The 13,823-nt window shown below is 51.1% G+C and overlaps 6 protein-coding genes across 6 annotated transcripts; 5 read left to right on the top strand and 1 right to left on the bottom strand.

Annotated features, from left to right (window-relative positions):
- Window positions 1–540: 540 nt before the first annotated feature.
- On the top strand, window positions 541–1,822 carry HO133_008914 (uncharacterized protein; the record flags this gene model as incomplete). Its single annotated transcript, XM_037299777.1, has 2 exons — window positions 541–1,086; window positions 1,145–1,822. The coding sequence occupies 2 exons, from the start codon at window positions 541–543 to the stop codon at window positions 1,820–1,822; spliced, it is 1,224 nt and encodes a 407-aa protein (XP_037155778.1).
- A 490-nt stretch (window positions 1,823–2,312) lies between these two features.
- On the top strand, window positions 2,313–3,803 carry HO133_008913 (uncharacterized protein; the record flags this gene model as incomplete). Its single annotated transcript, XM_037299776.1, has 2 exons — window positions 2,313–2,521; window positions 2,582–3,803. The coding sequence occupies 2 exons, from the start codon at window positions 2,313–2,315 to the stop codon at window positions 3,801–3,803; spliced, it is 1,431 nt and encodes a 476-aa protein (XP_037155777.1).
- Window positions 3,804–7,052: 3,249 nt separating this feature from the next.
- On the bottom strand, window positions 7,053–7,750 carry HO133_008912 (uncharacterized protein; the record flags this gene model as incomplete). The annotated part of the gene is made up of 2 exons (XM_037299775.1): window positions 7,053–7,263; window positions 7,317–7,750. The coding sequence occupies 2 exons, from the start codon at window positions 7,748–7,750 to the stop codon at window positions 7,053–7,055; spliced, it is 645 nt and encodes a 214-aa protein (XP_037155776.1).
- Window positions 7,751–10,064: 2,314 nt separating this feature from the next.
- On the top strand, window positions 10,065–10,577 carry HO133_008911 (uncharacterized protein; the record flags this gene model as incomplete). The annotated part of the gene is made up of 2 exons (XM_037299774.1): window positions 10,065–10,102; window positions 10,265–10,577. 2 exons carry the CDS (start codon window positions 10,065–10,067, stop codon window positions 10,575–10,577), a joined length of 351 nt encoding a protein of 116 aa, XP_037155775.1.
- A 1,119-nt stretch (window positions 10,578–11,696) lies between these two features.
- Window positions 11,697–12,130, top strand: HO133_008910 (uncharacterized protein; the record flags this gene model as incomplete). Its single annotated transcript, XM_037299773.1, has 2 exons — window positions 11,697–11,979; window positions 12,021–12,130. The coding sequence occupies 2 exons, from the start codon at window positions 11,697–11,699 to the stop codon at window positions 12,128–12,130; spliced, it is 393 nt and encodes a 130-aa protein (XP_037155774.1).
- Window positions 12,131–12,389: 259 nt separating this feature from the next.
- HO133_008909 (uncharacterized protein) lies at window positions 12,390–13,122 on the top strand (the record flags this gene model as incomplete). Its single annotated transcript, XM_037299772.1, has 2 exons — window positions 12,390–12,605; window positions 12,751–13,122. 2 exons carry the CDS (start codon window positions 12,390–12,392, stop codon window positions 13,120–13,122), a joined length of 588 nt encoding a protein of 195 aa, XP_037155773.1.
- Between the last annotated feature and the right edge of the window lie 701 nt (window positions 13,123–13,823).

Here is a 13,823-nt window from a genome sequence, read left to right as displayed (position 1 = left end):
AGCCGTTACCGTTTGCTTGACCAGACTACCCACTTTGCCCTGCCCAGAACCTAGAATTCCTATAATCGAGTGGTCGACGATCCAATACTCGCTCTACATAGCTCAAGGATCGACCATTGCATGAGGATCGTATCCGATCGACAACCTGACCCACAATTTCAAACACTACAAGCCAGTCACTGCATGGGAATTTGACACCATCGAACGATCCGACAGTCACTCCCTAATTCTACAAATTACTTGTGCAAAGGAACATTTACCTGCCCAGTCTTCAGTATGGAAACCATTGGTCCCACTTTTCCCGCCGAGTTTGCACGCTTGTTCCTTCGACCAGGTCGCCTCAAAGTTGAAGGACGACACAAATTGGAACCAGCATGCTCGAAAATACATAACAATACATTCGGAGAAGTCTGGCATTGAGTATTATGGCAGCGAAAGTGAAAGCGAAGGTGGCTCAGGACCCCAACGGCAGAAAAAACCGGTTTGGCGGGGCTACTACGAGTTGAGCTTCGATGTACCTCCTAGGGATCCCCGCTTCGGATGGGTTCTTGGGGGTGGAAACTACCTGGTGATGAGAGTCCTGAGCTCGTATTGACCGAAAGGAAATCACATGACAATGTCCTCGGTCGCCATGCACGACTGTTTCACAACCACTCATCGGGAGCACTGATGCTTCATCTTGCAAAGCAGAGTTTTGCTGTAGTTGACGGCAAGAAAGTCAGTGACTCGACCACCATTTGGTCTGATCTTACACATATCACCTTCGGAGCTCTGAGTTACCAACTCCAGCTCGATGGTGCCAATGACAGTGCCCATCGAGGCCGACTGACCCGCTACCAGAAAATACACGGCTTGACGGTGAATGATTACCCTGTGAATCTCTTGTCAACGCCAGCCAAGTCTGACTACATCCACAAAGACTATGTCATCAAGAACGCGATCGGCCATGGAAGCTCCTCAACCGTCTTTGCAGGTGAGCACATAAAAAGTGGGAATGCCGTTGCAATCAAGAGAATGACCCGTACTCGTCAAAACGCTGGCCCAATCGAGCGGGAAATACAGATGACAGCCTTTCTCGGTCGTCATGTAAGGCTCCTTCAATACCCCTGGTTACTATGATCTGTATCTAGCTGACAATCCTTAGCACAGCCTCTGTCACCTGATCGATGGGATGTCCCCCAATGGAGACCGTCGAGGCCAATATTTTCGAAATGGCGCCTTTGACGAAGTCTACCTCATCTACAGTCCATTGGTAACCACAACATGGTTTCCTCTCTGTGAGCCAGGACCAACAAGTGACGCCTACTACACTATATGCACCAAGATATTCTGGCAATGCCTAGAAGGTATTGATTACATTCATTCAAAGGGTGTCATGCACAGAGACATCAGACCAGGCAACTTGGCAGTAGTCTCCTGGAATCCTCCACAATGCCGAGTGATCAATTTTGGAAGTGCCCAAATGGGTATCAATTCCAACGATGTCAATGTTGGGACAACACCATACTGTGCACCAGAGATGTGGAGGCTTTCGAGAAGTGGTAAGACCTCGGGCCTAGGATACAACGAGAAGGTTGACATGTTCGCTGTCGGAGTGAGTGCATACCAGATCTTCTGTAAGCAACCGCTATGGTGGGGCCACGAAGCCGATGAATACGTCTTGGACGTAATGAAAGCGGATTTGAAGTCTCAGGGGGGCGCTCCACTCGACGTCCAGGACCTTATCAGAAGCCTGCTTGCGGATGATGCTGAGCTACGGCCTTGTGCGAAAGATGCGAGAAAGTCTCTTGATAATTGGCACGGGCCAGAAAATCAAGGGTAGAGCAGACTCCCAGCGCGAGGCCTCATTCTGACGTATATTGTCTAGTCTTGAATCACCAACATGCGCCATAAGCCAGAGGAGGTACATAGGTGATGATTGAACGGTCGCGAATAGACGAGAACCACGAGGTTGTATGAGCATCCATTCGTTTCTAGCGGTTGCAGGGGTAGTGCATGAATGATCGTTTTAGGAGCGGTGTATTTCATCGGGCTAGTCCATGTCTTTCATGTCTATCGTGCCATTTATTTGATCCGTCCGACGTATTTTATTCCCTCACATCTTGAACAAAGATAGAATCATCGTCAGATGCCTACCAGACATCAATACCATCTTCGTTGAATCTTGAGGGGAGTGTGTGTACGTAGTAATTCTGTGGGTAGGTCTAAGATTCTACAATAACCTGTCGGGTACGCACATCATTCTCGTGCAACCGAGTTCCTCCATCCATCCCTCATCGTCCTCCTCTCACCTTCTTCCTTTCACCCTCTTCATGTCATCTTGCCTTCAAAATATTGTCAGCATCGAGAGTACCATATGGCCGCCTAACACAATCTTTGAGAAGATCTGGGCGCCAAACTTCGTTGAATTGCTGTTGCTCCGGCTTCGCAGTGTTCAGGACGAGACTGAGCCATCAAGACGGGTTCTATGGAGGCAAACACACGGTGGAGACGCTCAAGACACAGTCCCTTGGTGGCACGCGTGGGCAACTCCGCCGGTAACCTCGGATCAGAGTCTAGATATTTGAACGTCCCTTGCCAGGCTACCGACTCCAGATTTCGAAGAAATTAAGAAAGACCTCGCACAGGACATGCATCGCGCCTCGGGTGATTTCAAAGGAGCTCAAAAGCGACCAAATCCTAGCAACGAAGAAGAAGATTCTCAAATCCCCTTGCCTTCTGCAAAACGAGACACACCAACTCCATCCTTCTGGTTACAAGAAACTATTACCACCTTGTTCCCCCCGAACGCTTTCGACCAACCATTCTCAGATTCATCGGTGGAGCTAGCTACACACAACCTACCCTTCCAATTCGACCAAGGCTACTCTGCATCCTGTAACTCCCAATTCTATGCTCAACATGATAACCTTGAACAAAATTCCCCTGGGAAGTGTTTTTATCTCCATCGCCCAACCTCGCAAGCTTCTAGCAAAACAAAGCGGAACAAAGAGAAAACACGAGGGTCCGCCGGGCGCAAACCTGAAGCAGTGGTCCTGGTGGTCCCTGCGGACAGACTCAAAGAGCAAGTGGCCCGTTCCCAAGCTTACCTCCCAAAAGGATGCCTCTGTGGCTGCGGCGGCGATGCTATGCACTGTCACAGACCTCCATCACTTTTTACCTCCTCCAAAGAAGTCAAGGCTCCAGACATTGCGTCCATGCTCGAAACGAGGCTTGATGATGCTGCGACAAATGATGAGCTTTCGAATCGAATTTGGTTTGGAGAGGAGTTTGACAGCCATACCTCAGATAGGGAATCTTTGGATTCGTCGATATGGACTGTTAATGGCGACGACCGAGGCAATATCCTCAAAACGTCTTCTCGCTCCCTTGACGCCGACACCTACGATATGAGAACCAGGAACGACGATCGAGTGCAAGCGTCTCGCAAGCGCCGGCGCTCGACGAGTCCACCAGACACTCCTATGCGCAGTCCGGACGAAACTGCGAACACATTCCTGCATGGCTTTACGTATGGGCCTAACCATGCGCCTCATGGTGTCCATCTTTATGCATCTGGTGAAAAGGCTATCAACGAATTTGCAAACTTCGAAAATACTCTAGTTTCCTCTCGCCATTCGTTCACACGGGCACCTACTTCCCCTCCCGAGGCCAACCCGTCAAAAACACCTGCCCCCTACATTCCTGATAGGTTTCTTCCGTTGAAGATTCCATGTTACTCCGAGATATTTTCCTCTCGTGCCGAGAGAGAGCCGCCAAGAGAAGAGGGCGCGGACTGTTGCGATAAACGCTCAAAGCTATGAGGCTGAAAAGAATCGTCGTCTTGGCATAGAACATGATCGATTCAGTGATGTAGCTGGTGGGAGCCCGAATTCTACAATAGACTCGGTTTCTGTCTGTAATCCATGTGAAAAGTTAGCCGAAAGGTTCGCAATTGATCGGCCATATGCAAATGACTCAAGCAGGTCTCTCTCTCGAGCACATACAACGTACCGTCCTCCAAAGACCAAATCTCTAATAAGTCCAACTCACTATGTCACTGAAGGGTTTTCTCCATTGGAGATCTCCGGCATTTCTAATCACAACCACTCCGCCACCAGGGAAGGGAACCTAAAGTAAAGGAGGACGGACAGCCTGCCGGAGCTCAAAGCCGTGAGACCTAAAAGGCATCATCTCTATGACACAACCCATAAACGAGATAAAACTTCATCTGCTGAGGCTCCACCTTCAACTTTCCAGGCCGACGATGTAGAGGAGGACGGAGGTGGAATCTGATATCCAGATCAAGACGAAGAAACCAACAGCAGAGGACTTCCAACAACCGACACAGTCTTAGTACCAAAGGACCGAGATAAAGAAATTGAGAAGGAGCCGTCGTCGTCGGTCACAGCTGTTCGCCCAACTGGCGCTAACCACCGCTACGTGGGAGATGATACGCTAACGACACGGCAGGTCAGGCTGGCTCTCCTTTCATAATCAGGCTCTGGAACAAGCCTGATAAGTAACGTTCGATAGGTTATCTCACTGTGTCATTTCCGTTGCCCTTGGTCTCATAACACAGTACTTGAAAGCTGGATGTCTACAGCAGACGATTCATGTGGTTAGTCTGGGTCACCAGTTTTGGTTCATCTGCACATACTACTTCGTCGATTTGATCTTTGAGATTTCAATCTCAACTCGCTATTGTAGATAAGACGCTTAAGATTCCATGGGTGTCGAGGATTGTATTCGTAGTGATCTTATATTGATCAGTGCACGAGGACAGCAAATTGATATATCGACACTGAATGGCGAAAGCAAACATGTAACACCCGAGATCGATTCTCGTCCTTTCTCACCCACAAAATTTCGTTGCATTACCAGTGACCTCACCCATGCGCACACTATGGTCTGTCTCTGTGGCTATGACGCCAATAGCGACCACTGCCATCTTCTGAGCATGCCACCGTCTCCGAATGATTTCTATGAGAACTTCTGGGCACCAACGTTCACGGAATTGCTTGAAGGCGGTCTTCGCACAGTTCCGGCAAGACATGAACCATCGAAACGAATTCAATGGAGGAGGGTCTTTGGAGGCGATGCACAGGACGAACCCCTCCTCGATATGTGAATCAATATCCCACAGGGGTCTTGTCTCCTTTCTCGGAGAATTCAAGATGACAGATCGCGATTACCAGCGCCGTCGACTCTCAATTCCGAAGAAGTCAACCCACTCAGCGAACAGAGATACGATTGATCGCCATTAGCTAAGGAGCTTTCTACGCCCACTGACCAGCGTAGTCCTGGTTTCTACAGCCCTCTATGAGACTCTGGTCGTGTGGAGCAGACCGAAGAAGATCTACCACGAATGGGCGTCCGCATAGCCCAGGCTTCAAGACTACGATCTCTCAGATATGTACTTCGAAGGCAAGCTGGAAGACACATCTACCCTTTTCAATCTACAAAGTCCTCCTCCAAGGTCACAAAACGAAAGTTCTGGCTGGGAGTTTCCGCCGGAGCTACTTGGCTCCCCTCCACCATCCATTTCACCGCTGTCTATTCATGAATCGGCCAGAGGGAGAATACAGCCTTCAAACAGCCAGAAAATTGATCACCCGCAGCTACCCTCTCAGGAACACTACGATGTGCCCATCCGGCCGGAGCAACTTCTGGGGTTACAAACTTCACCTGCAGGGAACAACAAGCCAAGTACAATCGGAAAACATTCCTTAGATCCCCTTCACCGATCAAACAGGCTGTCAGTAGACAGGAGCCGCCAGAGGATGAATTGCAAGCATCACTCGTGCGCATGATGGAATGTCAGCTCAACTCTGGCAACGCTGTCTCTCTTGTTCCAGACGTCTTCCATCAACCAATCTCAGACTTGACAATTAGATCAGCTGCACATACTCTCGGCTTCCAGTCTGATCAAGGCTACTCTTCATCCTGTACTTACTCCTTCTATTATCAACATGATCACTCACTCGAACAAAACATCTGATCATTCGTACAAAACGTCTCTATGGGGCATTCTTTCCTCCCTTACCCAAACTCATGCGATTTTCGCAGTTCACTACGTATGAAAGAAGAGAATCGAAAGTCCGCCAGGGGCAAAGCTGAAGCAGTAGATGATGTCATGGACAGACCAGCTTGCATTTGCGGTTGTGATGTAGATGATCATCTGCACACGATGCTTCAACTCCTCATTACCTACAGCTCGCCGCGAGTACCAATATAGTAATGCCTAAATGAAGGCGGCAGGTTCAGGAATGTCTCCTTTGTGTTCCCTAGGACCACTTTTGTCGCCTCAGGGCATAACGCTACGGGGCCAATCGCTGCTGCTTATTGGCGGAGTCCGCATGGCCAGCTCATGTCTCTCCACATCGTGATGGAAATGAAGGGTGACAAATTTTCTCTCCATGCCGCGGTCTTCGTTTTGCTGTCAGCATTATTCCACTCAAGTTGGCTCATATACGCGCAGAAGGAAGCCGTGTCTCACATCCTCTTGTCCCCGGACGCCATTTTGGATGATATAACCTCACCTACACGCAAGGCAGGCATGTCATGGAGCGGACATGCCAAAGCGGTAGTCCTTCTAAGTGGGGATCCCACACGAAAGAGCGCAACGCTCTGAACAGCCGCGTCCTCTATAGCGCACAGCCTCCAGAGCATGGCGCACATCGCACGTACGTTGTCTCGAGCAGAGGACACCAAACGAAGAAAAACATCTACAAGTCAGGGATATCGCTCCATTTAGTTCCCTATTGGGATACAACATACTGGCTTCTCAAGGTCTATCGCTATTAAGAACGAGCATCAAAAGTACGGGAAAGTGCGTTTGCTCCTATCCTGCTGCAGCTAGCACTTTCAGTGATTTTGAAGATCCTGAGAATGAGATCTTGTGGGAGGAGTTGGAAATTAATGCTATCTGTCAGTCGAGCAACGCAAAAGCCCCTCCCTTCGTCCCAAGGTGCAATTTGCATGAAACAAAATCAAACCCTGTAAACTCCATCGAGGATAAATGAATGTCTTGGCCACGGATCCATCAGCTCGTCTGCATCTTGTCTAGCAGCCTATCCTGTCGTCACCATACCCTCCTCGTCATCCTCCACGCTTCCGGTTCGAGTCCTACTTGCTTCCGCCTTGACCCTGTGACTCCCGCTAGATTCTCCCTCCAACACTGTGGCAATCGAATCGAACTCACCGATCCGGCGTTTTTTTGCAGCCGGTGTCCCCATGGCAGCTTGCCGAGCGGTTAACTCATCCTCTTGCTGTTTAGCCAACCTAGATGCCCAATCAGTTGAGGAACTGTCACAAGACGTAGTGATGATACTGACTTCGTTTCTTCAGCATAAGCTTCCACACCACGTTTATAAAGGGATGGGATCCATTTCACAAAGTTATCCTTGCTATGCTCAGCGACAACCTTCACAGCTTTCGTGAGATCATCCTCTTCGTCGAGCAAGCACATGATCACGTCATTGAGGTCTAGATGCTGATATTCGTTCTTGTCGAGCTTGAGGCTGGCGTGGCCGATCATCTGTTTGATCTCGAGGTAAGACCAGCACGTGTGCTCGGATTTCCATCTCCAATGGAGACATGTGTATAGTTCGCAGAGGTCCGATTGCTGGAGAGTGACGGCACTGTTGACCTGGTAGCATGGCCCTGAGACTATATCCCCTTCTTGTTCTTCCTCTTCTTCCTCATGTTCTTCTTCTTCTTCCTCTTCTTCCTCTCTCATCACTTGCTCGACCCCTTCCATTTCTGCCATTGATGGAGTCTAGTTAAGGGGATGTGAAGCTGGGTCGTTAGCCCTGAGGACTTGCAGATATTCGAGATCTATTGTGCTTGTTCTTTGTCGAGAGGGTTCTATGACGAAAGAAAGTAGTAGATGAAAGGAAACTCTTAGCTTTATAAGAGCTCAGCTTTATGAAAAACGAAACAAAGACTGCCTGATCAGACCGCTTGCCATCCCCTTGACTTGTACCGCTTTGCCAGATTGTCGGAGACCTCAGATGAGGTCGATTTGAGAGGCAGCACTCAGCCAATACCATACCGTTGGGTATGACCTTGTGGGCGACGTGACGTTTCGTGGATGACCTCCATGCCGTTTCCCTCGAAACAGTCTGCCAGGGTCCTTCGAGGAAACGCTGAAACGCCGGAACACACCCATCAGCTCAAACCTTTGGGCAGTCGGTCGTAGAGCTATTCGACAGAAAGATGCTCGCACCCGAACGTTCGCCCCGAGGTCTGCCTGTCATCTCATGCTGCACGTGAGTCACTTTACCACTCTTATTGCCTCGTATTTCAAGCTACCATCAATGCTAAACTTGCCCTGAAACGTATTAGAATAGATCAACATGTCCGCCTCAGATCGGAGTCTTGCCAACCAATTATCCTCACGGAACCATTCCATCGGGTTTTGTAATTTTCAGACCTTCTCCATGTCACCCACACGATCCAGTCGCCATGTCATGCGGCTTTTGATCTGAAAGGATAAGTCCGCCCGTATGTCAACTTCTCTGAGACGCTCACCGTCCATAAAGTTTCCGCACGATTGCCCTACTGAAGCGGATGCTGAGTGATAACAAGGCTGTCGGTTGGCCCAAAGCTCGCCCTCTAGGCTGCTGACCCAGACATATGCAGCTTTGCGCTGAGGCAGGACAGTTTCATCAATTCGGATGTCTGCCCAAGCATTTTTCTTCTACATGATAATGCACATCCGACAGCCTCCACTCTTACTGCCCCAGGCTTGATGGAATCCTACATGGCCAAACTGCCCTGAAACGGGTCGGGTCAAAACAACGGACTACAAATTCCTAAACCAACAGCTACATTCCCGCCAGAGACAGGTGGAGCAGAGACTGGTAGAAGTGGATGATGGCTAAGAAGAGTCTTCCCACTAAGGGGCGGTCGGGGTCTGTCAAGAGTTCTGAGGAATGGGAAGAAGGCGGTGGGAGGGAGCATTCGATAACGTCTTTCTCTTATTAGTTATCACAGGGGCCATTTAGAAGGAAAGAATGGGCAGTCTGGTGGAAGTAGCAAAGGTCTTCTTGCGTACTTGTAATCACTCTTTTGACGGCACACTGGGGGTTTCAGAAATGGGGATGGACCTGGAAATAGCAAGGTCGCGTGACGCTCCTTAGCGCGTCCGATCACATAGTCGCTCTTTCCTCCGTAGCACTTTCAGACTACATGCAATCCAAGCAAGTCTCATCTCATATTCGGACAGCCCCAACCCAAGTTCCCAAACTCCCAAATACTCTTAAGCCTTTACTGCCAGGTCAAGACATTCAGGCCTCAAATGAGATTCGCGGCTTCCACCCGAAGCAAAGATGTTTTGACCCGCATGACCTTCTCTGAATGGTCAAACACTTCTTTCCCTAGACGCCTACTCAGATTCTTTGACCCGAGCCTGAAACATACCCGCCAGCTATCAAGTCGCCGCCAGTTAGCGCCAAATAGCTACCTCGTGTCGCGGTAGTCTTCGATTCAGCGATCGCTTCATGCATGCCGAGCAGTCGAGGACACAACTCGTAGGGCCATGGGTCGGTGTTCATGATAAGTCCCCATCAACGCTTCTTCGGCTCCCGTTACCGCCCGTTCGAAGTCACACTGTCGGGGCGGGCAACTCTGCATGGCTGGAATGTAACTATTCCACCCAACATGGCTTCTCTGAGCTACCTCCTATTTCACAACAAATCCGATCATCCCGCCTTTACAATAGTCAGGAAGGGCGATGAATTCTTCATCATTTGGCCCAAAGCTTGTAATCTACGCCTGCTGCCTATGTCCGGCCTTTATTCCCATCTGGCTTGATTCGCTGATGTCCCCAAGATGCGCTGCCTCCTTTGAATATCTATCCTCTATTGAACGTCGCTCATCCTCGAATCCTAAACTTAGGTCCAAGATCATAAGCAGAATCACAAGCTCTAAGGTTCACACCCGGCACTACCTTACATGATATCACCCTCACACACTACCTGACAATTCCACAACATAAGTCAAGGTAGATAATATCATTCCCGTCCAACACCATTCCGCATCCCTTCTTTCCTTCGCGCTGACGCGCTCGTTGTGAAATCATGACATCGAGCTTCGCAAGCAGCTCCCATGGCACCCGGTACGGAGGCAGGGTGACAACGAGGATGTTCGAGAAGGCAGTCCGTGGTCCATCCCTCACGATCTCGCTCGACCAGCCCTACGACGATTGCATCGACGTCACAACGTCCCGCGCCGAGGTGGCACGCGACGCCATCGAGAGGGGCATCTAATCCTCCAGCAGGGTCTATGTGACCTTTAACTCGGACGAAGCCGGGAAATTCGAAGTGGCGACGGTGGAGCTCGACACCTCGGATCGCACGCGGCACCCGGGCGTGGTGAAGACGAGGATGTTCGAGACTCCGGAGCGCCCTGCATCCTTCACGATCAAGCTCGACAAGCCTTACCATGATTACGCCAACGTCGTAGCGAGGGCCGCCGTGACCAAGGCGGCGTTGCAAAGAGGCTTCGTGTTGAATTTGCGTGTCTATGTTATTTTCAACACTAGTAAGGACCGGTTTATGAAAGTGGATGCTGTGGAGCGGAGATACGAGTGAGGCTCTAATGCCTTTGTGACGAGTGAGGAATGCTGGAAGATTCTGCAATGAAGAATCGAACAGTTCGATCAAGTTGTGCTGGTAGTACTTGCAGGAGTGATGGACGCTACGGTCGGAAGAGTCGAACTTTTGTACAACAAGTCGGGCATTCGGACGACGATCTTTAGCAAGTAAAACCCAAGAAGTCGGACCCACCTCGGGCAAGTAGACCAGTAACCATCACTCGCACCTCAGACTCAACTTTTCTCAGACCCACTTCTTCCAACCTACCCTCCTTCCAAAACACACCCCGTACAACCCTATTTGAGTCTCTGGCAAGGCCCATGCTTCTTACCTGATCACTCAGAGGCCACCTCCGAAACACCACCCAACTCCAGCCCCCCCAGCTCCCATTCCAAACCGTTTCATCAGCGCAGCACCCAACTCAACTCAGCACAATCCCTGCCAATTCTCCAAAACGCCTCCGCCTCCAACCACACCCACCTCCACATAACCGCAGCTCTGTCAACGACCCACAGGCCCAAGTGACGCACCGACAGCTACGCCACGACTCCTACCTACCTGCCCAGCTCGAAATAGGGCGGTGATGACTCCGCAAGGACTAGGTAACAAAGTGCCCGGCCGGCATTGATCCCGCATGTGCCGCCCGATTGCAAACGCTCCTCACGAAACAAGGCAGACTCGATACAACATGATTGGCTGTCGCTGTTGCACGGGAAGATTTCTGAGACGACGCTTTTTCCTTTCCTTCTTTCTTCGAAAAAAAATTCGAGAACAGCGGAGTATGAGAGGTGCCCTGCTTTCAAGCGAGCGTGTGAATTCTGTTCATCTCAAAGCTTTTTTAGCATGTAAAGAAAGAGCCAGCCCGCTTCTTCATCCTCGACTGAGACCCATAATCGAGAACCGCGATACCAAAATCATACCGCACTCCTGTTCAAAGCACAGTCGAAGCATCCTCCGCACACCATCTAGATCGCACATCTCCCTTTCCAAACCGCGCCGTCCAAGTCTAACTTATCTATCCATATTCTCTCCTCCCCCTCACCATCACCATCACCACACCTTCACCCAAAACCCAACCCAAAACCCAACCCACCACCCACAGTCACCCCCACCACCATGCCCCGCACCCCCTGGACCAGTGGCGTGATCACGAAGATCGCCCCAGACCGGAGCTCCGTCGTCATCCGAGCCTGCGCCGGCGGCCGGCGCGCCCGCTTCGGCGACGCCGGAACGATCGAGAGGCTGGGGTTGGACACGGGAGCGAGGAAACGGGTCAGGTTCACACGCAAGCGCGGTGGACGAGCGACGACGACGAGGAGGAGGGAGGTTGGGGAGGTGGAGGGGGATTTTGAGCGCGGGGTGAGGAAGAGGGGGAGGTTGATGGGTGGGGAAGGTGGTGGTGGGTAGGGTCGTTCGTTTGTCAAATGTGGGGGGGGACAGTAATGGGCCATTTGGGCGTAGTGCTCAGGGTGTCATGGGTCTGCGGTCTCGTTATTAGCGCTGCGTGCATCGGTGTGGGAGATCTGGAACTTGGGGCCGGGGTGAAGTGAACAGACAGACAGACAGACAGACAGCACCCACCCACTCACCCCTGCAACCCCTGCATAAACCCCCACTCGATTTAGCTACAGCTCACCTCACTTTGGACCCCCCCTTCCCCAAGCCCCGGTAGCCCTCCCTCACACCCCTTAACTAATCAAATCACACACACAAACACATACATATCTCACTCTCCCCAAACACCCACGCCAACCGCCGCCACAGCCCAGTCCAATCCACCCCACTCCGCTCCAGCCAACCCGACCCATCATGCCCGCAACCCCGACCGACGAGCTCCGCTTCCTCCGCACCCTCACCCCGCCCCCTCCTACCTCCTCCACTTCCAACCCGGACTCGGACGACTACGATCCCTACCGGTCGCCCTCGCCGGAGAACACGACGGGCGTGCAGTTCGACCCCCGGGATCGCATGTGGCGGTGTACGCGCTGCGGGTGGGAGGTGGAGACGATTGATGGGGTGCAGGGGGTTTGTAGGGGGCGGCATGAGGTTGGTTTTTTTTCCCTGTCACTTTTTTTCTTTTATCTTTTTCTTTTCATTGTTTTGGGGGGAGAGGGAGATGGGATGAATCCAGAGCGAATTGGGTTTGCTGATGTGATGTATGTGTCGACAGTCCGATTTGACGCGGGTCGATGGTTGGTTCTCGACTTGTGAGTGGGATGTGGGCATGTGGAGTGATCAGGGGGGCGAGGATGGAAGCTTTGATGGGAATGAGGGGAGGAGTGAGGATGAGTTTATTTTCTTGGGGGAGGTGGGGGAGATGGTGGTGGGGGGCAGTGGTGGAGAGGATGACGAAGAGCGGGAGGATGTTGTTCATGATGATGATGACGATGATGGTGATGATATGGGTTGGATTGTTGAGAATGAGGATGTAGAGGATGAGGTGTGGGAGGGGGATGATGATACTCGGATGGAGGACGAAGGGCCTCGTGAGCCTGGGCTTGGTGCTCTGTATCAGCGAGATGCGATGGAGGGTGGGGAGTAAGGAAGGGTATCGGGTATGGAGGAGAGAATTTCGTAGATGCGCTCTCAATCTGCGAGAGCTTGGGGAAGTATCAGCAGTATGGTTGATCAAACATCTATTTCCCTCCCCCTCCCCGTGCCCTCCTAGACTTATCTTGCTAATTGGTCTGCCGGCCTATCCAATTCTCCACTACCGGGTTCTTGCGACACGCATACCCTTTATACTGTAATTCCGTTATACTGGAGACAATTGTTTTGCGACCCGATTGCGGTTTCTCCGCGCTCTCCTGTCGTTTTTCGCTGAGCTTGGGACTTGTAATGAAGCTGCGAAAATGTTTCATACGTAGATAGTATGGCATGTGTACATGGGCTCTACTGTACCCTCGCGGACTTTGTGAATCTGACATTGCGGTTCGCCTTCCCCGAAGACTGGCTATCCAAATTCCTGCGTAGAATCAGCTTGAAGCTATGGTGATATGGATTGATGGGCCAATTCCACTCAGCAGATGGCATCGACCACAATTTCCCAATCGTTATGCCGAAAAGCTCGTGGGTGACATGCCTCGCAGGGCGACAGGTTTAATGTCATCCAGCTGTCTGTACCTCGTGTCCCCGATCGATCTGCAGCATGTGTGTTTACTTTTCGTGGGAGCTGATGACTAGCATCTGCTGCGTACCTAGTAGCAGGTGAAACACGATCGCCATAGATTAGTCCCCTTTCGC

Source organism: Letharia lupina (genome assembly GCF_014066315.1).
Source record: "Letharia lupina isolate WasteWater1 chromosome Unknown contig_5, whole genome shotgun sequence".
Lineage (NCBI taxonomy): Eukaryota > Fungi > Ascomycota > Lecanoromycetes > Lecanorales > Parmeliaceae > Letharia > Letharia lupina.
The sequence above is the reverse complement of the archived record's forward strand: the minus strand, read 5'-3'. Positions and strand labels throughout refer to the sequence as shown.